This window comes from Marmota flaviventris, chromosome 11, assembly GCF_047511675.1.
Source record: "Marmota flaviventris isolate mMarFla1 chromosome 11, mMarFla1.hap1, whole genome shotgun sequence".
Classification (NCBI taxonomy): domain Eukaryota; kingdom Metazoa; phylum Chordata; class Mammalia; order Rodentia; family Sciuridae; genus Marmota; species Marmota flaviventris.
In genome coordinates this window covers 8,599,849-8,626,175 of record NC_092508.1, presented here as the reverse complement: position 1 = coordinate 8,626,175, position 26,327 = coordinate 8,599,849, and the positions used below count along the sequence as shown (strand labels likewise).

At 45.5% G+C, this 26,327-nt stretch overlaps 2 protein-coding genes and 1 long non-coding RNA gene across 24 annotated transcripts in view; 2 read left to right on the top strand and 1 right to left on the bottom strand.

Annotated features, from left to right (window-relative positions):
• Nucleotides 1-15,962, top strand: part of LOC114097854 (nuclear body protein SP140) — a 69,459-nt gene extending 53,497 nt beyond the window's left edge. For 4 of the 6 annotated variants that reach the window (XM_071619571.1, XM_071619567.1, XM_071619568.1 and 1 more), the window contains 12 exons: nt 604-723; nt 3,383-3,451; nt 4,647-4,751; nt 5,994-6,136; nt 7,335-7,382; nt 10,145-10,180; nt 10,824-10,859; nt 12,958-13,073; nt 13,785-13,890; nt 14,182-14,259; nt 14,493-14,636; nt 15,548-15,962. In XM_071619571.1, the coding sequence (XP_071475672.1) occupies nt 604-723; nt 3,383-3,451; nt 4,647-4,751; nt 5,994-6,136; nt 7,335-7,382; nt 10,145-10,180; nt 10,824-10,859; nt 12,958-13,073; nt 13,785-13,890; nt 14,182-14,259; nt 14,493-14,636; nt 15,548-15,646 (1,100 nt within the window). In that variant the 3' untranslated portion in view covers nt 15,647-15,962. The remainder of the gene's footprint in view (nt 1-603; nt 724-3,382; nt 3,452-4,646; nt 4,752-5,993; nt 6,137-7,334; nt 7,383-10,144; nt 10,181-10,823; nt 10,860-12,957; nt 13,074-13,784; nt 13,891-14,181; nt 14,260-14,492; nt 14,637-15,547) is intronic. The other 2 variants (XM_071619570.1, XM_071619569.1) reach the window with 2 other exon arrangements.
• A 5,768-nt stretch (nt 15,963-21,730) lies between these two features.
• LOC114097675 (uncharacterized) lies at nt 21,731-25,379 on the bottom strand. Of its 2 annotated transcripts, none has more exons than XR_003583620.3 (4): nt 25,180-25,379; nt 24,114-25,093; nt 23,726-23,809; nt 21,731-22,680 (listed from the first exon to the last, which is right to left on the bottom strand). It is a non-coding gene; the product is annotated as an uncharacterized lncRNA (long non-coding RNA). The 2 variants fall into 2 exon arrangements; XR_003583619.3 differs by having other exon boundaries at nt 24,263-25,093; nt 25,180-25,378.
• Sp100 (SP100 nuclear antigen) overlaps nt 24,725-26,327 on the top strand; it is a 99,908-nt gene continuing 98,305 nt past the window's right edge. For 12 of the 16 annotated variants that reach the window (XM_071619553.1, XM_027941627.3, XM_071619555.1 and 9 more), the window contains exon 1: nt 24,875-24,964. In XM_071619553.1, coding sequence (XP_071475654.1) covers nt 24,933-24,964 — 32 coding nt within the window. In that variant the 5' untranslated portion in view covers nt 24,875-24,932. Of the gene's footprint in view, nt 24,813-24,873; nt 24,965-26,327 lie in introns of those variants that run through there. The other 4 variants (XM_071619558.1, XM_071619557.1, XM_071619559.1 and 1 more) reach the window with 3 other exon arrangements.

Genomic DNA, 26,327 nt, shown 5'->3' with positions numbered 1-26,327 from the left:
GTGGATGTGTACATTTTTGTTTGAAAAGAAAAAAATGGTTGCATCCATTTTATAAATGGGTATTTTCAAAATGATAAATTATTTGGACTAAGCCATTATAACATTTCACTTAAGTCTATGTGCATGTAGACAAATTCTAGGAGACTTCTTTCCAAAGCATGATTAGATCTTGCACATTGCCAGGTGCAGTGGCGCATGCCTATAATCCCAGCAGCTCAGGAGGCGGAGGCAGGAGGATCATGAGTTCAAAGCCAGTGTCAGCAAAAGTGAGGTGCTAAGCAACTCAGTGAGACCTGTCTCTAAATAAAATACAAAATAGGGATGGGGTGTGGCTCAGTGGTCGAGCGCCCCTGAGTTCAATCCCTTGTACCAAAAATTAAAGAAAAAAAAACAAAAAATAAATCTTGCGTGTCATTTAACAGTGGACCCTCCTAAGAGAGAAAACGCCCTGGACCCCTGCTGGACTTTGCTTGGCATTCACTTGCTTGTCTGAGCGTGTGGAGTAAAGGGTCCAAAGCAAACCCAGGACACCCTCACTTCTTTTTGTTCCCACCTGTCACCTGTGGTTCTGCCCAACTCTCCCTTTCCCATGTCTGTCCACAGGCAACAGCACAGCTAATGACCACAAGGCCTCCAGCAAAGAGGCAGTGACAATGAATCTGCCAGGCCCTGCCAGGATCAGGGGTAGGACGAAAGTGGTAGCACCTTACCTCCGCATTGCAGGTCAGTACAGATTTTGCTACAGTTTCGAGGAATCTAAATCCTTCATTTTTTACTAGTCAAATTTCTTAGTTGATTTGAGAGCAGTGAAATCTCAAAAGCAAACTCGCTTGGAACCAGAGTTGCACACTGTTTGTGTTTATATTCTCATCTGCCCACCGCCTAACCTTTCTTCCTCTTTGATTGTAAAGCAGGGGTGGCATGGTCGCCATCTTCTCTTGTTCTCTCTAAACTCTACCCCTATTCAATACCTGCTGGCTTGGGCCCATCCAGGATTGGGGAGCAGGAGGACAGGAGAGATGAGTGAGGAAGGGTTTTGCTTGACACGCACAGCCATGGAATGGCATTGGAAATCGAGTGAAGATGCTTTCATCAGCTCCCCTTTGAGGGACCGGGAGGCATCAGGCACCACAATTGACTTCTTTCAAAAGAAATGCAGCCTTTCTTCTGCCACCTGGACGTGACTTGGCACAACCAGTTCTGCCAACACTGTGCAGATGACCTGATGCATTTTCTTGGGATATGGGTGCTTGGAACTAGAGTGACCAACTCACCCTGGCTGCCTGGATTTTCCAGTTTTTCCCCTGAAACTCCTGTGTCCTGGGCATTTTCTTAGTCCTGGGCAGATAAGGACAGTGGGTCACCCTACTTGGCACTTATTGAATTGTTCCCAACTATTGGGATGTCTACTAAAGTTTTGAGAAAAAAAGGAGGAAATTGACAACTGTGTCACACTTAATTCTAGAGTTTAATCAATACCATCCATAACAATCATTTTATGATAATTTAAAATTATATTCTGACCATATTGTATTTAAGAGAATTTGTGATGGGATTTTAGTATTATTAAATGGGTATTTTAACCTAAGAGCACAATAAGTTGAATCTTGCCTAGCTCAGCCACTCTGTTTTGAGAGAAAACACAATAGTGCCATATTATGGGCTAGCTGGATGTAAGCTTCAAATCTCCTTATACCAAAGGATCCAAGGGCTAGAGTAGACTTCAATATGTTTGCTTTTTCTCTCCTACAAGTATTAGGCGTAAACAAGTTTGATGAAGGTAAACACAATATGGCTACTGGTCTCAGAAAAGATGTAACCAGACAGAGATAGATAGAAAGCAAGAAAGAACTCTGTCTTTGTCAGACTGTCTGAGGGTGTGGTCAGAGCTGTAATGTCAAGCCTAGCTGGAATATAGGAGGAGAAAGAGAAGCAAGAATAAAACATCTGAATCTCTTCTCATTGGGCTCTGAGTGTGGATCCTCAGAGGAGGAGGGGGTGGAAGGAACACCCAGAGATGTCCTTGCTATCCAGAGTCCTACTGGTGTCTTGGGTGAGAGGGGAGAGGAGAGCCCCTGGGAGAGACTGGTGAATGTGCTGGCCAGAGAGAGGAAGCAAGAGAGAGCAAGCAGATAATATTCTCCCTGAGGATTACATTTCCATCATTTTATTAGTTTTCCTTAGCCCTCGGCTGCTGATACCCTACTTTCTTCCATGAGTTTTTCCAACTCTCCTAGAACTCTTGTTTGAGCTCCCAGTATTTTGATTAAATATTAATGGAGTTATAGTTTGTAAGGATGAAAGTTGTTTGGTCTTGGGATAAGGTTGCCCAATTACCAATATTTGTCCCACAGACCATTATGGATTTAAATAACAGTAATTGTTCAGTCTGAAGAACAGAAAGTGGAATTATATTACCAAGTACCAGGAACACTTTGGGTTTGAATAAAATGAAGGTCCTTTTAATTTTGCAGCCTAACATGGGAGAGTTGACAGCACTTAAGACTGCATAGTCAGGAGAGTTTTTTCTCATGGGGTCTGCATAACTTCAACTAGCACCACTAGATGGTGGTCCGTGAGTGGTAAACTTTGGATATAAGAAAGGAGAAAAAAAATTGTATTGCTTCTTTAGCAGATAAAACACAATTTGAGTGATGGAAAATATTGAGATTCCCATCCACAGCCAGTTAACTTGTAAATGGAAGTATATTCTTTCTGAAGCACTTTCCAAGTCAGGCTATAATTACTATTTGAAACAATTTTCAGAAGACTCAATTTTCTTGGCTAGTCTTCTCCTGGTTAGTTTCTCAGATCCAAATATCTCTGTCCAAACCCCAGTGAACAAAGCCTTTGGTTCCCTTTATGGTCACTTTCAGAACAAATGTGCAGATACCTTCATTCAAGTTGATATACAAGCAAGTATCTCACCTGGAACACCTCAAAAGATTTTCCTGTACTCACTGAACTGGATTTGTTCTTTTCTCTCCACTAAGAGAAACTTACAATGTCTTCACTTAAACTTTTAGTTTCGTCTCAATTTTCTTGAATATTTTCTAATATTCTCTCTAATCATCATCACCTTTATCTCACCTTTATCATCATCACCTTTATTTATTGCAAAAATTAAACAAATTAGTAGAATAAAAATATTAAATAGTAGAATAAATGTTATGTACTAAGGCTCAACACACTGCTTCCTGAGATACAAGTGAAATACTGATTTCAATTAGTTTTTTATTGATGTAGGGATATGAAAATGAAACATAAGATGAGCCTAAGATTAGCCATTTAATTCTTGGTTTTGGGGAAGCTACATTTAAGTGCAGTTTTTAAAAAGTGCCAACATATTCAGTGTGGTGGTTATATTTTTCTGTTTTCTCAGAGAGAAAGAGAGGCAGATCTAGAATCCACCTAACTCAGAAAGCTAGAGGCGCATGGCAAAGATCAAGAGGTAAAGAAGGAGAAGAATACAATATATTTTCAATGGCTAAATATCTGATTTCCAGGTCTTTACTCTGCTTTTTTTTCTTTTCTTTTTTTTTAAATAAACCTATTTCCCCAGTTGCTTCATGACTTCATGTAGCAATGGTAACTACTGAGAAATGTGTCCCATTTAGTCAATGTATTTGGGAGAAAAATGAGCAACTCTATGCCATGTCTGAAACCAGACTCCAGGGGCCCAGGGCTACTGCAGTGCTGCCTTCATTGAACAGATAACGTTCAAGGGTGCAAATAGTTAGGCCATATCAAGGGAACAGTCTGTGACTGCACACCAAGGTGGCCAACATGGTGGTCAGAGGACTTGTCCTAGGGTTTTCTTGTCCTTTGACTGTGAGCACTTGGGTATAACACTTGACGTCTTTTGCCTCAGTTTTCTCCTCTGTTAATTGAAAGGGGAAATTGGGCCAGCCATCCTTCACAGAACCTTTCAGTCCTGATTGGACATCTACCTGTCCCAGATTCAGTCTTAGGACCAAACACCGCTCCCTCCCTCCATCATGCCTCCGCCACATTGGTCAGAAGCTAGATTAGCTCTTCATCCTCCCGGAATTTGTTTCAAGACTTTTCTTCCCCACTTCTGTGGAATCAGGTCTCCATTTCCCTCCCCTCTATAATTTTCAAATCATTCTAGAACTCCCTGAGCTCCCTCCTAACCTATAGAGAAAGGGGAAAATGAAGTATAAGTAAAGCAGAGAACAATAGGAAGCAGACACCATCTCCATCCTCCTCCTCCCTCTGCTTGCCTGGTCGGTGCTCAGATGGGGAAGTGGGACGACCATCCCTGGCTCTGTCTCTGGCTCCCACCTGTGGCAAAACTGCAATGCTGGAGACCTCACCAGAACAGTGACAGTAACTGTGTATTTTATGCTCATGTAAGAATCGGTAGAGCTCACTAGATTGAGAATCAAAGCAGTTTTATTGAAGCCTGGTTTCTCTGCTAAAGCATTTCAGTTTGTGTGAAATCAAGGGAGACATTTCATTATTATCTATCCAAAATACCACTTGGAAAAAGATGTTAACTCTTGAGATTTGTGGGGCTGAATTTCCTTAAGTACCTCCTGCCGTTACAGGAATGACCTCAATAAGGGAGGAGGGGGGCATGTGCAATTGGAAAGTGAACTGGGATGAAGACCCTTCTCTTGCAGGTTCAAGAAAGGTCAGAAATGAACCTGTGGATTTTTGTGCTCCATTACTTCCTGTGAGCTGTGGTGAGATGAAAGGAATTTTATATAAGGAGAAATTGAAAAAAGGTGGGTTTCACTGTCTTCTTTAATTTGTGACTACTATCTGAAGGATTCCCAGGAAGGAAGGGAATCAGTCATGTGAATCACTCAACATTCAAGGAGCTGAGTCTCTAGTTTGACTTGAGAGAAGGAGGAAGGAATTCTTAAGATGATACTTTTACACTGAGAAATCACAGATATTAGATGCTCTCACGTGGGCTTGTCCATAGTAATACCCAAAGAACCAAAGATAAGTGCAGGAAATCCCATCCAGAGGTGGGAAATAAAATATCTTACTTATAGCTAGAGATAGACCTCAGCCTCTACCTTTATACCCTCTCCCCTGCTGGATCTTCATCACAGGGCGGGATGCTTAACCTGGTGAGATCACAGGATTTAGGTTTGGATCAGGAAACCTGAGTTCCTGTTTCAGCGGCTCTGGGGATCGAACCCAGGGCCTTGTGCATGCAAGGCTGAAGCACTCTACCAACTGAGCTATATCCACAGCCCCTGTTTCATTCTCATGAGAGAAGGAGGTCTTGCTGAGCCTGAAATTTTTTATCTACAAAAGGGGAAAATGATTTTAAAAACCTGCATCCTAGTATTGCTGTAAGAATTAATGAGTAGAATCGACACAACATATTTTATGACCATAGTTTCTAAGGCCTTTCAAAAATAGTTCATGATGATGGACTTCATCTCAGACCTCTCCTTTTAAAATTTTTTAAAATTTGTCCTTTTTAGTTATACATGACAGTAGAACGTATTTTGACGAATCCTACCACACGGAGTATAACCTCCATCCTTGCGATTGTATATGATGTGGAGTTACACTGCTCAGACCTCTCTTAATATGGGTCTTTGGGTGTTAATTTTTAAAACAGCTTTACTGAAATATCATTCACATAGAATTCAGTTCACTATTTAGAGCATACAAATCAATGTTCTCTATCTCTAGAACCCGACAACAAATTGAAATCCTCTCATTCTTAGGAATTGCTTGCTTTTCCTCTTGTAGGTGATTCCTAGATATTCTTAAAAGCTTGCTTTTCATGGTAATTGTTACTGTCTTCATGCGAAGATCAAAGAAATGTACACACCCTGCCAGAAATCTCCTTTCAGGGAACTTTCAGGCTGAATTTGGGTCCCCTGAAATCTGAGAGGTGGGACTTCTGCTATTGACCATGAGCCCAATTTGGATGGTGGGAGGCTGTAGTCTAAGCTTTGGGGACAAACATAAATAGGGATCAACTTTCTCTGGTCTTACAGGAATCTCCATAAAGTGTATACAGAGTGAGACTGGAGACTGGCTCACACCTCGTGAATTTGAAATCAAAGGAGGCTACGCAAGATCGAAGTACTGGAAACAGAGTGTGTACTGTGGCGGGCGGCCCCTGCTATGGCTGCTGCAGGTATTCTGTTCACAAAGGGCAAGAGATGTACCCCTCTTGTTGCATCTTAATAATTAGGTCACTATTTCATCATCAAATGTTTGTGAGTTATAGATACAGCCCTGATGCCTCTGCACTTTTCCTTTGACTCAAAGCCAGGGGTCCCACATTTGTAACTCCAGGACAGTACAGCACATGAACGTTGCAAAGGGTAGATGCAGAACCTTAGAGGGGGGTGGCCATTCCAATTAGAGTAAATGCAGAAACTTTCTGCATTTAAAAAAAAAAAAAAAGCCTACAGTCAAACAATGCAAGAAGACACTCCAGAGAAAGGCATTACTGAAATAGCACTGTGGATTTAGATTGATGAGTTGTATGCAATAAGACATATTTTGGGGATCATTTGTGGAGGGTTCTAATACTATGCTAATTGGTTCTAATTCATAATTTAGTCAACATAGAATCGGCAAAATCATTGTTGTTGGAAATAACATTTAAAACAGTTTTGTCTTATTTTGGGTGCTGGGGTTGAGCCCAGGGCCTCGTGCATGCTAAGCATGCACTCTACCTTTGGGCTACACCTCAGTCCCCTAAAACAGTGTGTTAGATAGCCATGTTGCTTTGAAACAGCTTCCCTGTCTCTGCACTCAGCAATCTATATCAAACACAGAATGCTCAGTTAAAATGTGTCACCCCTCCCTAAATGTCCCAGCCCCTCATCATCCCTTCCCAGGGCTCTCTGAGCCCACCACTAAGATTCCTCTCCAGTTATTTTAGATTTGTACTTCCTTGAGTTTGTTTTTCTTCTCTAGACCTCTCCAGGGTTATACATGTGTCTTCTTTGCATGCCCAATATCTATTAGAGGTTCCAATAGATATTGGGCAATAATTGTGTGTTGCCTGGAGAGTCCTAGTGTAGGAATTCAAACTTGAGCATCCTGTGGGAATGGAAATAGGTAAAGGCTGTCTGAGGAAAGCCTCTCAGAGACTTAGAAAAGAGGACAAGAGAAAGGGAGAAGGTTCTACAGGTGACTTTCCAAGTACCATTTGTTGAAATCTGAAAGAGGCAAGTGAGAAAAGAAAGATTCTCATTTAGACACCTTGAATCTCAACTGGCAGTGGAGCATGCAGGCAGAAATATTTGGGAGGAGGTTGGCTATGCAGGCTCACAAAACAGAAACCCAGAGTAACCATATAGTTGAATCTTTTTATCTTGCAGGAAGGATTTCTACCTCATCCTCCAAGAATATATCACAGGAAAAAAAAGGTGATCATTATATAACTTTCTACAAGTTCTCACCACATATGACTTTACTTGTACAGTGTCTTATTTATGGCGTCTCAAGTGGGTAATCATAAATAATCTTACACCTCCTCCACCCCTTCCTTTATTTTTTCTTTCTTTCATTTTGGATGGGGGGGACATGCACCTTCAGAGTTGTGACTTTTGAGTACAATGCTGTATATAAAGCTAGGTCTTCTTTGTTAATCCATGAGAAGTGGAGATGATAGATAGCCATCAAAATAGACCTCATGGAAGTGTGTTAGCAATACTGCAATTGTTTTAAGGGCATCAAAGTTGAAAAGGCAAACATAATTGTGGAATACATAAAAACATCTCATAATCATGTGATAGAGTCATCTTTAACTCAAGCCAAGAGTTTCTCTAGTTTTAATAAAATTTGATGGAGCGAAAGTTTGCTCATAGTCAGTTTTGTTTTATAGTGCTGGGGGTTGAACTCAGGGCCTTGTGCATGTGAGGCAAGCATGCTACCAACTGAGCTATTTCTTCTGCTCACAGTCATTTTGTTAAGCTTGAATTAATAGGTTTTCATGGGACCTATGTGAAATTACGTATCATTTTATGAGTAATACAACCAAAAGCATATTCCTTTTCTGGTCCTTCACATCCTCTTCCACTTTCCAACTAAATATATACATAGGCACATAGAAATCTTTCTCAAGGGAAAATTATTTGCCTTTCATAAATAAGGACAGTGTTGTTGGAGAGGGAGGTCTTGGAAGGTAGGTACATCTATACAAGATGTGCTGAACTGGACACCACCACTTTTGCTCCATCAGAAGGATTGTGCATGCAAACTTTTATTTGTGAGAAGCGGTTTGTCCTTCTATGAAAGAAGGCAACAAACAAATAGGTTGAGTGTGGTGTAGAATCAGGGCAAGGCAACAGTTTTTCCAACACTGAGTATGAATGATAACCTGAGAAAGAGGAGGCGAAGGGGAGAAGTGCCCTTCTTATATACTGTAGGTAGAAAGAGCCACTCAAGACATTCACAGACTTCTAAGACAGGTCACATCACTGACCTCTGGACTTCATGTTAGAATTTGAGATCTCAGCCTTTGCAATATCAGTGGTCTCACTGGTTTGAACTCTCAGCCCCTGGAATATTTCATCCAGTGGGTTTCCTAAAAGGAAACTACTTTTTGCCTACTTGGTGAGTGCTTTAAAGACAAGTGGCTCTAACTTTCCCAAGGTGTCAAGAGTAACTCAGACCACATTATGAGAATGAGCTGGAAATTTCCAACCAACAGAATCTTCCCTATCATGAGTGTAATTCTTGGCTTACAAGCTGCAGTTGCCTCTATATATTGTGTCTCCTTGTTGGTGAGAGCAGATGCTCTCCAAAGTGGCAGATCCCAGGATCCATTTCTACTTCCATAGGTCTTCAGGGCCTCTTGGAGTGTCCCTTGCTTTCAGAGCCACTTGGCTCCTGAAAACTTCAGTGTCACCATTAGCACCAGGTGAAAACTTTCCAGTACATGACACATAATTAATGAACACATCCTAAGTGTCCAGTGGTCACTAGAGAAGATTGAAACTGTATTCCTGACCTTAAGGATTGTGTCAATTCATTGTAAAAATGGAATAATAATAAGCTGGTCAAAGGTGGGCAGTGACATGGCCACCTCTGAGGGTATTGTCCCTGAGGTCCCACTTGTCTATGGTCTCTCCATCCTGGGATAGAGGTAAGAGTTGAGTTTGCACATATCTACAAAGGGAAGAATGCCAGCTCATTGTACTGGATGTTTAAAGGCAATGTAAACAAATCTAAAATTTTCTCTGAAAAGTCAGCCAGCTGACATCTTCTTGGGATTTGGATCGAGGAGCAAGGAGGGGGACATTCAGGGAGAAGAACTTCAGTCCTGGGGACTTTTTATATATTTTATCTTTAGGGATAATCCCTAGGAGAGCTTCAGAAAGTAGGAGAGTTCTCTGTGGGCTTCCTTGGATTCCAGGAATATTCCAGAATAGCCCTGTGGTTATTGAGGGCTGTGACTGCTAAGTCCTCAGACTGATTCTCACTGCAGCTCCTGTGGGTGGGCTGGCAGATCCTGGGCAGCCAAGTTGAAGGAAAATGGCTGGGAACCCCTTGAAGCAACAGGACAGGTAAAATTTCTCCAATTCAGTCTGTGGAAACCAGGTCCTGGGTCCCTTCTTGGCAACACGAAGGCCCACCTTGAATCGAAGAGCTGGGGAAGGGAATGTGCATTGGCACACAGAGCTCTTTGGCACTTCTTGTTCTCCTGATAGATACATAGGTCAACATAAAAAGGTATGAAATAAAAGGTCTATTGTATTGAGAGAAAAATCTTTATAGACAAAATAAATTTGATGAGTTTATTTGAGCGATGAAGGGGTCATGAGTTGGGCAGCACTCAGGTAAGAACACCACTGAGCTCCGATGCACCAGTGTGAGCAGGCGACTTTCATGGGCTAAGGTGGAAGTAAGACAGAGAAGATACGTTTAATTGGTTAGAATGGAAAGACCCTGGTTAAAGATTAGCTGGTAGTTTTTTTTTTTAATTGCTAAAGTCACTAGTTTTTCCTTACTGTTTACATTTTTATGTGGAAACTTAAAGTCCTAAGCCAACCTAACCCACTGACTTCCTAATTAATTTATTTTTTAAATGACTGTTACTTGAATCTCTTGAACCATGATTGTTTAAATAAGTGATAAATTCAAATATCTCATGCAACGTAGTCACCGAATATTTTTCTTTCAACAGACAACACCACAGACTCACAACAATGTTGCCCCAGATGTAAGTACTAACTCCCAGCTGCATCCCCAGACCGCAGACCTTTTTCCAAGCACATTTCCTGTGTCATGACTGCTTTTCCCTGAAGTGCACTCACTCACTGTAGTATGTTGCTGTGTGTAATGAACAAAGAATATCAGGTGTGTCCCCCAAGACAGGGACATGGGTCTGAGACTGGGTGTCTCCACTGAAAGTACCCTTTCCTTATATTTCAGTGGAAAACTTCCCGTGCCTCGTCCCCCCTCCAAGTGGGTATGGGAAGCAGAGATCTAGAGGCAGAATTGAAGTAGGGATGGTCAGGAACGGCCTGAAGATGAGGGTATACAGCAAATTTGAGAGGAAAACAGCACTTTAAAGAAGTCAGTGGGGATGGAAAAGGTGGTAAGGAAAATATGTGACGTCCACCCAGATGCAGGCGGAGCTCAGGATGGTCTTCAGCACCACCCTGAGGGGACAGGCTGGGCCCAACTGGCGAGTTCAAGATGTGGAAACTTAAAGTCCTGAAGCCAACCCAACCCACTGACTTCCTAATTAATTTATTTTTGAAATAACTGTTACTTGAATCCCTTGAAACATGATTGTTTAAATAAGTGATAGATTCAAACATCACATGCAACGTAGCCACTGAATATTTTTCTTTCAACAGACAACACCACAGACTCACAACAATGTTGAACCTGATGTAAGTACTAACATCCTTAGTCTTACATAGTTCTTAGTCCTGCATAGAAATGCACACAGAACACCCAGCACAGTGGTGCCCACCTGTAGTGCCAGTGGCTCAGGAGGTTGAGGCAGGAGGTTTGTGAGTTCAAAGCCAGCCTCAGCAACTTAGTGATGCCCTAAGCAACTCAGTGAGACCTTGTCTCTAAATAAAACAGAAAACAGGGCTGGGGATGGCTTAGTGGTTAAGTGCCCTTGGATTCAATCCCTAGTACCAAAAAGAAAAGGAAGGAAGGAAGGAAGGAAGGAAGGGAGGGAGGGAAAGAAAGACTGTAGCCAGTCTCAAGGGAGCCATTAGGAGGCTGAGCTGGCTAACACTGAAACCATCACCACTTAGCAAATCATAGTTTATTCAAACTGTTTGGCTGGTGCTTAATAATGTACAAACCATTCTGATTCCATGGGCCCTGTTTGCCATGTGGCTTCCTGCTTTGGGGTCTGCTGAAATCATGGATGACTCCTCTCTTTGAGCTAAATCATATCTAGATTCCTTTCATGGCAATGAGATGCAGATTTTAGGCCATGTTAGCGTTTCCCTCAGTTATGGGTCAATACTTGCAAAGAGTGTCTTCCATTCATGACACTCAGCAGAAGAGGCATAGCAAAGTAGTTTTACACACACCTCCACAGCAATTCTCCAACCAGATTTAGATCTTATTCACACTGGTTTTTACCTTGTTCTACAGAGGGCGTCTTCAATAGTCAAAACAGCCCTGGAGTCCAGTATTTGTGTGGCTTGTTGGGGATAGATGTAGACAAAGGATTAGGTCATACCCAAGCAAAGGTATCCTCTCCCCTGTTAATGTTTCCTGGGATAGATATTAAGGCCGAACAACCCTGACATATACATCTCCAGGCCTCAATAACCAGACTTGGCTCAGGCTGAATCTCAAATTTGACACCAGAATCACCTGAAAAGGTGTAAAAAGCATTGTTGCCTGGATCCCGCCCCCAGAGGAAATTCTGATTCTGAACTAGTTTGGACTAGGACTTGTTCAAAGGCTTCAGATGATTCTGCTGCACAGAAATACTTGTTCTATGACTTAAAGAGGAACAGTAATGCTGGTGCCCCAACCCAGACCACATGACTTGGTCTCTGGTGTTGGGACCAGGACGTTGGTAGTTTATGTACTCTCCACTGAGGATTCCCATGGACTGTCAAGGAATCAAATATCTTGTTAAAAGGATTATGATTGCAAGATTCTGAAACACTTGTTGCCTCCATTATTTCCTTGTTGTTTGGGGAGAGGAGGCATCAATTTCTTGACAGTGATGCTGGTAATCCATGAGTCTGCACTAACGAGAAGAATGGGTCCAAGGCTCCGTGTCTGAGCAGTTTCAGTCTCCAACTGCAGATCTGCATAAGAATCCCCCATGACATTAAGCAGGAGCCTTAGGGGCCCAGTATTTTCTCATATATGACCATTTTTTAAGATCAAATAAATGACCAAGATCCCAATTCACCTAACAAGTGTTTTCATCCCAAAGCTCAAAACAAACCTAAAAAGGACTATTAGTCAGCACCTTTTCATCTTTGATTACTTTCCATAGTCAGAACCCACAGCCCAAAGCCTCCCCAGGCCTTTCCTTCAGCTCATGGGGAGCTTACAGCCAAGGCTATGGGATGCAATGATATTTCAAAAGTTTATTCCCTCATATATAAACTTTTAGTAAATCACACTTTGATGAGCCAATTTCAGCAATGTTGTATAAGCAAATGGATTCAACATTTATTTTAGGAACTTTTGTCTGCAGGCTAGTAATAAAATTATTCTGATTCCCTCAAAATCATCACGTTGTTTTGCTGTTGGTCTTTCTGTGTTATATCTCTGGTTTTGAGAGGAAATGTTTTCTGGTATGGCACGTGGTCTCCTCTTCCTGAACTTTAACAGAAGATGTCTTGTCTGAACTCTCCACTCCAAGCACTTACTATCCCAGGGAGAAGCAAATGGGTCCATGCAAGTTTGCCCAGAGGCTTGTGTTCTGGGTTCCCATAGCAGTGGCTTTGCGCAGGGTCTTGCCAATCCCAGTGACGTGGTTGTTGTTTTCTCTTCTAGATGGGAAACTCGGAAGTGTGTGAGGTGTGTCGGCGTAGGGGACTGCTGTTCTGCTGTGACACTTGCTCCAGAGCCTTCCATAGGGACTGTCACATTCCACCAGCAAAGATTGAGGAGTGAGATGTGATTCCTTCTCTCTCTCCTGCTAGGAGTCCTTCCCCCTGCCATGCACACTTGCCCTGCAGTGTTCCTCTTGGGTCTCGATGGGGAGTGAGCAGAGATCTTAGCGACCAGGATCTAGCAGCATGATTCAGAGGGCTATTGAAAGATGCTGCAATATCAATACTCTCTGTGCCACCAGCGATACCTCTTTGGGGATGCAGAGACTGGTGACTGGGGTCCTTAGCCTACATACTATAATTGTCCTTTCTTCAAAGTTTTGCAGCAGGGACTTATGTCCATGGATTGGAAATGGGAAATGACAGGTTTTTTTTTTTTTCTTCTGTGCTTAGTCAGGAAAGAAATAAACACAACTGGTTCCCACTTTTCATTACGCTTTAATGGGCTGATGGACCCAAGATCACCAGGAGTTAAAGCCCCGTTTCTTATACTTGAGCCTCGTCGGCAGGGCTCCTTGTATTCCCAGTGGGGGAAAGGAGATCCTAATAGTCAATATGACACTACTTTCCAAGGACTGACATCCTGTTTCTGCCACAGATGGAAACAGAGTGGACAGCTCAAGATCCCATGTGGGGATCTTGCACTCTCTGGGAGTGTGCTCTCTAACTAGCGTATCAGCTATTCCTTAAAGGAGGACATGCAGCTATAGGAACAGTAGCTATTTCCAGGGGCCGTGTTCTCTGCTCACTTTATGCACAATCTCTCAGGATCCCGTGGAGTTGCATTTTCTGCAGGATGGGCTCCTTAGACAGTCAAGAGAGTCATCAGGAGTCTGAGATCCTAGAGAGGCAGATGCAGCCCGAGGAACAGTTGGTGAGTCCGTGGAATCCCCAAGCCTTCTCATTTCCCTTCTCTTGTGAGAAACACCAACAGGCCTGGGGTCAGAGAAATGGATCTCAGAGGGAGCTTTCTCTTCCGATCCACACTTCTGTTATGCTGATATCACACCAGAACATGTTTACAGAAAGAATAACTTGGCCATTACACATGTTTGGAGAATCTTCCTGAAGCTGGGGGGCATGAGTCATGCTCATTTCTGTGGGGTGAGCATATGGGTTTCTTCTTTTCAAGCTGCTTTTCATTGACAGCCTACTTCTCTTGTAGAAATGTGAGTTCCTCCTCTTGAAGGTCTATTGCTGTTCTGAGAGCTCCATTTTTGCCAAGAATCCACGCTATTATCGTGTAAGTAACAGCAGAGAGCCTCGATCACAGGCCACCAGGCTACGCGGGGACTCTGAAATGGGATCTGTGATCTCAGTCCCTGGGAGTGGGACAGCAGCCCGTTGTCTTTACATTGTTTGTCTCTCTATTGGATTTTATGAGAATCCATAGCAGGTCAAACACTAAACTGTGCTAGTAGCTCTCACAGATTCTTCCAGTTTAAGACTTAAGTAACTTGGTGTATTTGTCAGCAGATGAGGGAGACTTGTCAAAGTCTGAAGGAACCTATGTGGTTAGACAAAATCAAGAAAAGGCTGAATAAACAGGGTTACTCCCAAGTGAAGGGGTTTGTGCAGGACATACGCCTCATCTTTCAGAACCACAGGGCCTCATACAAGGTAAGGAACGCACTCTTGCTTCCCTTTCTGTTTTCTCCCATTGGCTGCTTCTACCCCTCATTTTCTGGCACCTGGGAAGTTTAGTTTCCCTTGTCTTCCTCTAACAAGCCTGCACAAGCAAGGCTCTGGAAATGAGTGATTCTTTTAGTTTAAGACTTAGCTAACAGTGAATCAGAAGATGTCCCTGTAACCAAAGAAAGCCCCATGCTCTCAAGCGCTCATTTGCCATCCCTCCGACAAGAGCACAGAGAGAACAGTCAAGTCCTCCCTTTCCCATACACACAGAAAGAGAATTTATTTATTTTTTATATTTATTTTTTAGTTGTAATTGAACAGAATATCTTTATTTTAATTTATTATTTTTATGTGGTGCTGAGGATCGAACCCATGGTCCTGAACGTGCTAGGCGTGCACTCTATCACTGAGCCACAACCCCAGCCCAGAAAGAGAATTTATATTCAAGTCAGTTTGTGCTTCTTATCTTCCCCCAAGCTTCCTTAAAACTTCTCAGAAATCCCAAACTCAAGGCTGGCTCCTATATATGTTCAAGGACCATATAGTTAACAGGGACTCCCCAATAGAGGAATAGAAGTGATGAGGAAGGAAGAGATCATTGATCTCCCCTCACACATGACTTCTATTAACATAGATCAGTTTTCTAACTCTTACTGAACTCTAATAAACAACCAAAGTCAAAAAAGTAATGGTCCCCCACATGGTAATGATTTCACATTCCTTTCTAATTATGCTAGTAGAACACAGATGTTGCTCCTAGCTATATGAGTTTTCAAGTTTAAACTGGTTAGTGTGCCTCAGAATGTTTAACAAGTGTCCTGATCATTCTCAATGGCCAGATGTCTAACAACACGGATAATGAGATTTTCGTTTTTGTCTTTATTATTTTTTTCCAGTACCGTGAGTGTGGCCAAATGGGAATTAGACTGGAGACTGAATTCGAGAAGAATTTGAAGGGACTGTTCACTATTCAGGAAACAAATGAAAATAGTTGACTGGTGCAGTAACTGCTCTTGGTGTTCTGGTGCAATTTATTTTTCTGGCAAGATCCCCCACCCTCTGCTGCAGTGAACACCGTTTACTAAGTCTAGCATCCCTGTACCAAAGAAAGCCAGCTTCAGCCGGGGTGGCACCTCCCAGCCTGAGAGCTGGTTCCCTTGCCTTAAGGTAGAACCAGGGATACCGTGGCTACTGATCCCACGGAACCAGGCTGAAACTAGTTTCCAGCTGACCTCACCTTTCTCGCTTTGTTATGTTGCTTCCCTTGCTCCTCTTCTCCTTCACAATAAACCAATACCTTAAGATGCTTCATCTCAGACTCTGCTTCTAGGGGACTGTGTTAATTTTTTTTTTCTTGATCATTGTGACAAATGCCTGAGAAAAACAACTTAGAGGAGGAGAGATTTCTTTTGGTTGCAGTTTCAGAGGTTTATGGTCAGCGGACTCCACTGCTCCAGGCCTGAGGTGAGGCAGAACATCATGATGGAAGAACACGGCCGAGGAAGGCTGCTGAGCTCGTGGCAACTCAGAAGCAGAGAGAGAAGGAGGAAAGAGAACAGGGCCAGGAACAAGGAATAGCCTTCTAAGCCATACCCCCAGGACCTGCTTCCTCCAACAGACTCCACTCCGCTGCCTGCAATTGCCCCCACTCTCAGCAGTCCATTCAGTTACCGACTGACTGATCCTCTGATGAGATCAGAGCCCTCGCGATCCAGTCACTTCTCCAAAGTGATTCCCTCTGAACATTGCTTCATTGTGGGCCAAGCCTTCAAAGCATGCACTTTTCGGGACATTCCAGATCCAAACCACAGCAGGGACCCACCCTAAGTAGTGGTCCCAGAAAACAAACTCTTAAGAACATGATCCTGGAGGTGGATCACTGTCTCGCAGAATGGTGATAGGTGAATATTTTTTTTAACTTTTTTTTTTTTTTAAGAGAGAGAGAGTATTTATTAATATTTCTTTTTTAGTTTTCGGCGGACACAACATCTTTGTTTTTTTGTATCTGGTGCCGAGGATCGAACCCGGGCCGCACGCATGCCAGGCGAGCGCGCTACTGCTTGAGCCACACCCCCAGCCCCGTGATAGGTGGATATTGGTAGTCCCTGGGATGTTTTAACAGGACAGTTGCCAGACTTTCTACTGTAGAAAGCCAGATGAGCTACAGGAAAAGAGGCACACTAGCTGATACAATTTGGCATTTAAGAAGGGAGAAAAGGTAACTATAAGAAATGTTGGGTTTGGTGGCTACTGCTAATATATTGATAAGCATAAATATCAGGTTTAGATCTATTAATCGCCAACCTAAAGCCAAGAGGCCCTTATATTTGCATCTGGAAGGCAGACAGGAAGGAAGGCCTGTTTCAGGTCCTGGTTTTAAGAATGGCAGAACTCCAAAAAGGACTGGATTCCAAGCTCAGGTGGTCTCTATGCCAAATTCAAGGCCCTGAAACTCAAAATGGGGCTATCAAGGTAAATGCACATGAGAATTTTGAACGACTATACCCTCTGAACCACTGGTCATGAAAAAGAATCCCCCTTCCCCTTGTTGGAAGAGGGAACTACACCCATTCCCATCTTGCTTAAATGAAGACTTTAAGCATGCAGAGGCCTCTCTGCATGACCCAACTGGACAAACTATGGGTGGGGCTGCAAGTTGAAAGAGGGTTTATATTTCAAAGGAGATGGAGGTTGGCCAACATTACCAACAGGAGCTAGGAGATTGGTAGTAGATCCTGGATCAAGAAAGGTAAGATGTAAAACTAAATAAGGGGGAATTGTTGATACAGGAGAGCTCTTCTGTGCCACAGACTTTAATCAACCTGGCAGGGGATGATGGTAGTGATTCTGTATGCCCCAGGTGGCTATTTCAGGCTTAGAATAACTGTGGTACATATTAAATGAAGTGGAAGGTAGAGATGCCCAAACTGCTGTGGCAGGCTCTGGGGAACAAAAGCCGAGGGACATTGACATGCTAGCGTGACCCTACTCTACAATGGAAAGACTCATCCGGGAAGTGACTGTGTTCCTCAGCCAATGAGGATACTACTTCATATACATCATCAAAAGTGATTTGAAATAGAGGAGCACAAGATGATAGATAGCTACCTCAGTTTAGCCAGTTCTCATGAGGCTCATTTCCAATAAAAGTGAGGGCAAGTTTTCAGAAGAAAGAACCTTGAGAGGGTAAGTAGTAGGATTCCCTCAGTTCTTCCCCAAAGGGATCTATGGCCATTTGTTCAAATAACCACATGTCAGGGAAAGAAAAACACACAGATATTTCAAGAGTTGTTGAACACAGGGTTGGAGTTGATGCAAATATCTGGGGACACAGAGCCATCCTGGCCCCCTTGTTAGAGTGTATGGGTGTCAGGTAATGTCCATCTCAGAATGGGTGTACTGAAGCCAGCCGGCAGTCATTTTCCCAGCTCCTGAATGTGTCATCAGGACACAACAGTTACGTGGGTCAGACAACAGTATACTTGTACTAGGGCAAAGAAATTCTCCTGCTTTCTGTAACAGTAGAGCTCCTCTGGCTGCTGCAACACATTACATTGGCCCACTGTACGGATCACAGTGTGGTCATGGATCTGATGAGCAAGAAGTATTGAGTATTCTGAATGCCTTGGGTAAATCACAGGTACTGTGGGTGTGAGAGGTAAACCTTACCAAGACTCAGAGACATGACATGTAGGTAAGTTTTAGGGACTCAAGGATTTGAAGCATGCTAGGATTTCCCCTCCAAAGTTCCAAACTAGCTAGAAACTCTGGACACTACTCAAAAACCAGCTGCCTGAGGCTTCTGAAAGGTGAACACAAGCAGGCGGGCTTTGGGGAGAAATCGAAACTTTGGGGGGAAGTCGAAACTCAAAGGAAGCAGCCTGTAGTGAATCCACTTCCTCTTCCTCTAAGAACAGCCACACTCTTGCTTGGTGGCCTAAAACTTTGTTAGGAAGCTCTTCTTTCTGCTTGGAAGAGCCAGGAGAAGAGCCCAGAGTAACCAGGCTTTTTGGGAAGTGAGGGGAAAATGTCCAAAAAGAGAGGGTCATAGAAAATGGGTGTGTAAACCCTTCCCTAGTCTGTGGCTGATACCTGTGGCAAACTGAAATCTGTCAGATCTGGGGCTGAGCTTTTTCCACTACAGACCAAGAGTGTAGTTTGAGCCTAACCACCAGAATTACCTGCTAAAATAGAGTTCCTGTTTTGGTTCAAGCAAGAGATGGCAATTAGCTACCCATCCAGTCAGTGTAGATGCTGATGGGACACGGGGGGTGGGGTGGGAGGGGTTGGGGGCTACAGAGCAATGAACTAATCAGAGCTGCCAGACCTTTCAATAACAGGCACGTTCAGATTCTCTGGTCTACAATGTTTCATCTGACACGAAACCACCTGTTTCTATATTGCATCAAAATTAGAAATTTCTCTCCTGATCTCTTCATTCACATTTTGCCCTGAACCTCATGGTATATGGGACTGGAAGAGTGTACACTGCTTCAGACAAGGTCTGTGTGTTCTAGATTCATCCTCTCTGGGTCTGTGAGAATGAGACCGAGCCTGAGGCACATGTAGGTAGCATGTAGACGTGTGGCCTGAGTTCTGTAGATTCCAACTGGTTGTCTTTATTTACTTTGTGTTTATTCAGGAAAGACAAGAAATAGTCCTTGGGTTCCTGCATTGTACATTGTCTGAACAATAAATGGTAAATCCAGGCCCCTCCTGCCAAAACAGCTCAGTGGTAAGAACCCAACTCCCAATACTTGGTTCTTGTAGGCAACGTTCAGGGATATCATATTGTCGTCATACTCAACCCCGAGTCCTTGGATACACATGGGCCGCTCATTTACCGTGACCCCACATTCAACGGGCTCAAAACCTCCCAGATTTATCCATAGGAGAGGGAGCCACAGGCCATAGGCGGTATGTGTGGGAAAGGGCAGACGGGTCTCCATTCTCTCTGGAGGAAGCAAGTCACCAAGTAAACTGAGCCCACCAGCCATCCTGAGCTGGTTAGAGGTTGAGAACTGGCACGTGATGACAGAGAACTTACTGTTTTTTTCCTTAGTACTCCAAGAAAATGGGTGTGTAGCAAGTGAGATGGGTGAGTTTGCAACTTGAATGTCGTTGTTTTGAGAACTAACACAACTGTGCCAAGCATTTCCCCCCAAAGCCACAGTACCAGCAGACCCTGGAGGCCACCTGCTCCCGAGGAGCTCTTCCACCTGTTGGCTTTGGAGCCTGCCTTTACCTGATAAGCCTAGTTGCCGTGTGAGACAAGGATGCTCAGCACAGCAGGGCACCAATGACCTGCTAGAGCCCTTGGGCCACCCTCCTGTGTTCCCAGGTCCACTTCATGACCTGTCTAGACCCAGTGGTTGGCCTGTGCTGGGGCCCTTTTGGGTGCCCACCTGCTTCACAAGTGCAGTGTTGTACCTGTGAGAAGCACGTGCACCAGGCAGGGGAACAGTACAGTAGTTTAGAGACCTCTGTGGCCTTCGGGAGAGCTCGTTATGCTTTATTTTGGAGTTTCCCTAAACCAGAACTGTGATGGTTGGTCGGATATAAAGGCCAATTTATGCTCTGTGCAAATCTATACTCTGTGGAATTTTTGTGACCCTGGACACCGGTTCCCAGGTATTCCAACTTGGCCAGCTCCCGCCCACCACATTTTCTAGCAAGTGCTTCCGTGGGTAAGGCCACCTCCGTCTCTTCCCCGTACATCTCCCCTAGATGCTGACAGCAGGTATACATCAGCGCTTATTAGAAATACACTTAGGATAAATATTCTTAGGATGCCAAGTCCTCTATGCAGGGACAGTTGGATTGATCCTCTTCCGTGATCGAGTCTCCTTAGGACAGTTCATTTCCTGTCCCCTAACCACTAAGTCTTCATGAAGCTACCCTTCCCTTCTCCACCACATCTTTTATTCTGTTCAGCAACACTGAGGTCCCTACCACATGCCCCCCACTTGAATAAAAGCACCCACTTACGAGCTGGAACAAGTGGAAGGCAGCTACCAGTGGGCTCCTTCCGTGTGCTTGGTGGAGGCCATCTCTGACCACGCACGCCTCACCTGGCTCCCCCAGGATCCGATAAGTCCAGAGGTCATTGTGGCTCACCACTCTTAGTAATGGACGTTTGGAGGGATTTGCAGAAACATTAGCAATGGCCGTTTTGTAAAAGGCTTCACTTTTATTCAAGTGGTTGTGCAACCCAACTGCCTCCTCCTCCAGTTCCGGCAGCCATGCTGTTTCCTCTGCTTCTGGGGCATCCAGCTCAATAGACCCCTGAGGCTCCCCAAGAGGCACCAGTTGGACCCTAACTAGGATGAAGTGTTTCTCCCCCTCTCTGAGAGCAGCCCTAGTTCCTTCTTGTCGGGTGTTACAGCACGGAGCCATCCTGATCCAGATCTCCGAGTGTTGGCAGTGAGTGTTCACTGGTGCCCACGACCACAGCGAGCTGCCCCGGGGAATCCCCAGGATATAAAAAATTATGAACTCTGAAGCAGGTTGCTGTTTTTCAGTCAGAGAGGTAGGACCCTAAGTTAGCAAGAGTTGGGTGAAGCTAAGACGTTTTGCTTCCGTCCCTTCAGGAGTCAGAGGACACTGAATGGTAGAGGAAGGTGAGGGCCACCCCAAGGGAGACCAGGGTGCTTGAGGCAGGACTGGGCAAGGCATTTCCTGAACTTCTCAGCGTAACCCACTCCTAGAACCTCTCAGGCCTTCCTTTAAAAGCTCATTCTGCGCCATCTGTTTTTGCAGCTTATTGAATGTTTTAAACACATTTTAAATGACAAGATCTACATGTTTGGAAAGGACCTCAGGATTAGGCTGCGGGGGCCTCAGGGGAGGGAGGTGGGCAGGTTTGAGGGCTTCAGCCTCCAGGGAGGTGGAGAAGGAAGGGCCACCCTGGTGCTCCCAGGTGGGATTCAGCTTTCTGGGAAGACAGAGGTCTCCCTCAAGGATGGATGGCCCAGATGGCAGCACCTCCCTCGGGATTTGAATCAGGAGGTCTCTGCTAGACCACAAGCCCAGATATGCTCATGAACTGTCAAATATTAAAACTTCCCGAACTCAATCTCTTAGTTGGTTCACCTTTATTTAGAATGAAATAACAGAGCTTCTACTACAAACATCAAGGCATTTGGGTTGTTTTTGAAAAGAGAAAGATTTTTGATTTCTGTTTCCAACAAAGGACAAAAGAAGCTAGGTGTAAGGAGACTGTAATACTGAGTTAGGCCACTAGAGGGAAGTGTAGACTTGGCTGGAGCCAAGTCCAGGAGTAAGGTGGGCTGTGGGCTGATGGGAGAGGGACTCTGCTGCACATGGTCAGTCTGTGCCCACCCTTGCTGCCTGGGGACCATAGGAAAGAAGCAAGAGTAGTGTCACTGGACTCTGGGGATCCTGGTTCTGCCACCAGTAATCAGGGAACAGGATACAGCGGTCCTTGTTCACTTGTGGCTACAACAGAGGATAAACTGAAGGGCCGCGGGTGATGATGCAGATCGCAGGTGGGGACTGGAGATGTGGCTGGGCCAACCTCCTCCCTTATGCCGCACAAGGACTGAGGGCTTCTGTGGAGGTGTTTCTCGTGGCTGGACCCCAGACCTTCAGAAGGTGGCCAGATGGACCTCCCACATTCTCCAGTGCTTCCCTTCCCTTCTTCACTCCTCAGAACCCCTCACCCTCCACCCGTTCCTCTTCTGCAATGGTCTCTCTCTCTTCCTATCCATCCCTTCCCCATACATTCTCTTCTTCCATAGAAATAATCCTTTCCACCTCTAATCATCCCTCTTGCATCTTGCAAGCTTTGCGGGTTGGAGTGACCAAAGCTCTACACCCCTTAGCCCATCGCTGAAGTTCTGTCAAGCAAAGGGCAGGGTGGGGAAGGAGTGAGGCTCAGTCTCACCACAGTCTTTAAAAGCCGCCGAGTACCCACTAAGCCAGGGGGATAATTGCATCATGGTGACATAGTTGCAAGGGGTTCTGATCCTCAGACTCTTCACCCATGTGGGGCTCAGGTAGGAGAGAACTGGGGGGAGAGACATAGACCATGGGCTAAACATATTTAGGGGCAGGAGGCCCCCCACATGCCATACTTTCCCCCCACCTGAGTTCTAACCCAATTGAGAGATGGGCAAAAAGGAGGTCAACAAACCTCCTTCATTCCTGATGAAAGTGGAATTGGGGACGTTCTTAGGGGTGTGGTAATAAAGTGATTCCCCAGATGGAATCTCAGAATTGGACTTATCTACACGGTCTCAAGCTGCTCCAGTCAACCACATGGCCCTAGCCCCACGCTGGACCCTGTCCTTGTGCACCCAGCTTGGGGGTGTTAATAGAGCCCCAGTCTCTGCAGGTGGATGGCTATGGAGAGGCTCGACAAGGGGACACTCCCACCCACCAAGCTCTAGTCAAAGAATCTGCCCCAGAAGAAGGGAGGGGGCAGGTGTGTCGTGCTGATCCATGAGCTGCCTCCCAGAAGGAGACTCGGGAGGCCCCCGCACTCACTCCCCATGTGCCCACCCACAGGAGGGAGGCCAGACTCTCCAAACTTGTGTCCAGTAGCCACAGCTGCTGGGGTTGCATCCTGCCCTCAAACTCCAGGCTGGGATGCTGACTCCTTGTCTCAGAGATAGATCTCTTGTCCCCAAGGGGTGTCCAGGCTGGGGAATCACCCTCCCATCCCCTGTTTCGGAGGTCCCAGCTCTTCTTGGTGAAGCTCCCAAAGCCATCTCTCTGTCACTCCCCTGCCCGGGGTCCTCCTCAATTGCTGCTCTCCTGCTCCCTGGCTTCCAGGCTCCTGGATCTCGAGCAGACGCAGAGAAGGCCTGGCATGTTCACGTCAGCGCCCAGCTCTGCACTGGCTCTGGCCAGCCTACTACACAGGGATGGCCGGGGGATTCGCCAGGACAGGTGGGTGAAGTCTGTGCCAGGGCTCCTGTGGCCCACCCTGCCCATAGAGACCGGACAGAGGACAGCTGCGCCCAATGAGGCTCAGCTTACCAGCCCCTCTGCCCCAGAGAGAAAGGGCATGTGGGGTGGCGGTGTCTGTACCTGTCGGCACGAGTATGTACCTGTAGGCACAGTGGCCCTGACCACTGGAAAAGATGTCCTCATCAGTGCCTGGAATCCGCCCCATCAGTTTGGTGCTCACTCTTCTGGGGAAAGAAAGATAAGTGGATCAACGGTAGGAACCTCCGTCCTCCTCCCCACAGTGTCAGGCACCCTTGCTCACCACCAGAAGGAGTCGGGTTCGGTGGACCGTGGTATGAAACTATCACTTTCGAGCTCTGGCCACTTCCGGCCCCTGAGTCCTCTGCCCTTTGCCCATCCCCTCCTGGCCCTGGAGTCTGCACACCCTGGCTGCTGGCTGCATCCCTGACCATGCCCCAGCCAAACAGGCATAACTGGGAGGCAGAGATCCCCCCATTGGGTCCCCCTGCCCTTTCACTTCTAGACCACCTGGGCTCCTTCCTCCATCCTCCTCCACTGAGAGGTCCAGTGACTTCTTTGATACACAGCGTCTCTTCCTCAGCCCTTGCTGATGTGTAGCAGCTCACGGTCAAGGCACCTTATACCCTTGCATCTAAAATGTCAGCCTTAGCCCTAACCTGGCTCAGCATGTGGCCCCCAGGGGCTTGGAGAGACCTCCCCTGCCTCTGACTGATGTCTAGGAATGCGAAGAGTATTCTGCCTCCTTTGTAAGGCTGAGCGCGTCAGCTCTCTCCGGCTCTGGTCTGAACGTCAGGACCTTCCTGCGTTTAGTCCAGTCTCCCCCATGGGCCCGAGAGAAGTTTCCAGCTTTCCCTCCTGGAAGAAGCATCTGCCGTAGACACACGCTGGGACTCACTAAGTCGCTGGTTGTAAGGAACAGCCACGGGCACAGGCACAGGCACAGGCACAGGCGTGCTTAGTCATGAAGGGGACACAATTGATAAGGACTATCATCTAGAGACAGACAGAGGGGACACCTGGGAGTGGCCCTGCTTGTCCCTGGGGCCCCCTTCCCTGCCCTGCAGGCCTTCATCCTCCTGCTACACTTCAGGAGAGCTGGGAGCCCGTGGGCCGAGGGAGGAGGGAGGACTAGCTTGGCAGTGGCCCATCAGAGGTCGAACAAATACTTTCACTTCTCTTTTCCCCAACGGGGCGGAGCGCTGTTTGGTGAGTCAATCCAAGGGCCCACTTCCTGCTCAGGGTCGGGCAGCCACACTGGACACAGGCGGGGGAGACTGAGGGACAAGGGGTCACCCTCCCAGACCCAGGCAGGTCCAGGGCAGGAGGATGGCAGACGGGGCTGGCGACCCGAGCACCAGGTGAGTCTCTCTTCTCCCTTGGATTTCTGTCTCTGGCTGTGTGCTGCTTGAGTTCAGCCGGGGTCTAAGGCGGTACTGTGGCTCAGTCCTGCTCCACGGGAGCAAGGTCTGCACTAGATGAAGTAAGAGCTAAGAAAGAGGAAGAGGGATTTTTTTTAAAGGAGCAGGATGGCTGTCGATGTGAGTGCAGCTCACCAGGAAGCACACGAACTCACCAGTTTCTTGTTTTGCAGTTGCTTCTCAGTGGCGGGGACTCTGTCCCTCCCAGCAGGGATTGGCCATTTCCCATGACCTCTGAATGCTCCCAGTCCTCCCCCACCGCCCTCCACCTTTCACAGGTCACTTCAAAGAGGGTAGGTGGGGCAACACAAGCTCCAGGGTAAACATCTGGCATCTTTTCGAGCCAGCGAGCCTGGGGTGCTATGGTCCAGCACCTGCAGGGGACCAGCTTTGTCAGATCCGGGGCTGTCCCTGTGCTGACGGGGTCTGAGCTCTTTCTCTGTTTATCCTGATCAAAGGAAAAAAAAGAGAGAAAGGACCCATGAGGAGAAAAGCTAGTGCAGGCCGAGTTTTATTTTCACTTTAGTTTTCTGTTTCTGGGTAGGTCCTACCTCTGACAAGAAAAACAATAGAAATTCTATCTTTTCCTCTGTAGTGGGCTCAAAAATAACAAGACTTAATTTTTTTTATGTCTACAAAAGGAATACACTATACAACCTTGCTCATAAAATTTCAAACAGCATAGAAGTATACAATGGGAAAAAATTCCCTTCTCACTCACTTTCAGCTTCCAGTCCCAGGTCTGTGAGAAGTCTGGTCACGTCTTCTCTTTCCTGTGCATTTGTCTATATAACTTGTTATCATAAATGCATTTTATAATAAATGAGATGATACTGTACATTTTTTCAGCATTTTATATTGCCACTTATTTTAAAAGTGGAAATCTTAGAGATCTTTTCACCTTAAAACATGTACATGAACTTTGTTTTTTAAAGCAGCTTAATGCTATTCCACGAGATTGATATAGGTACCATAATATTTAAACCATCCCCTTCTGATGGACATTTAGGTTATTTCAATTGTTCACTTTTCTAAGAGGCTGTGATAATGATTATATACTTTATGTTGGAATTCTACATAATTGTATCAAAACCCAAAAATGTGGAATCATTGAGGCAAAGGGAATCAATGTGTACTCGTTTATAGGCTCAGCTAAATTGCCTTTGTAAGAGGCTGAATATGAATGTATTCTCCTACTAACAGCAGATGAGACGAGCCACCTCCCCACGCCCAGCCAGACTTTGTCAAAGTGACGGATGAGGAGGTGCACGTTTTTTCATTTGTATTTTCCTGATTAGGTAGG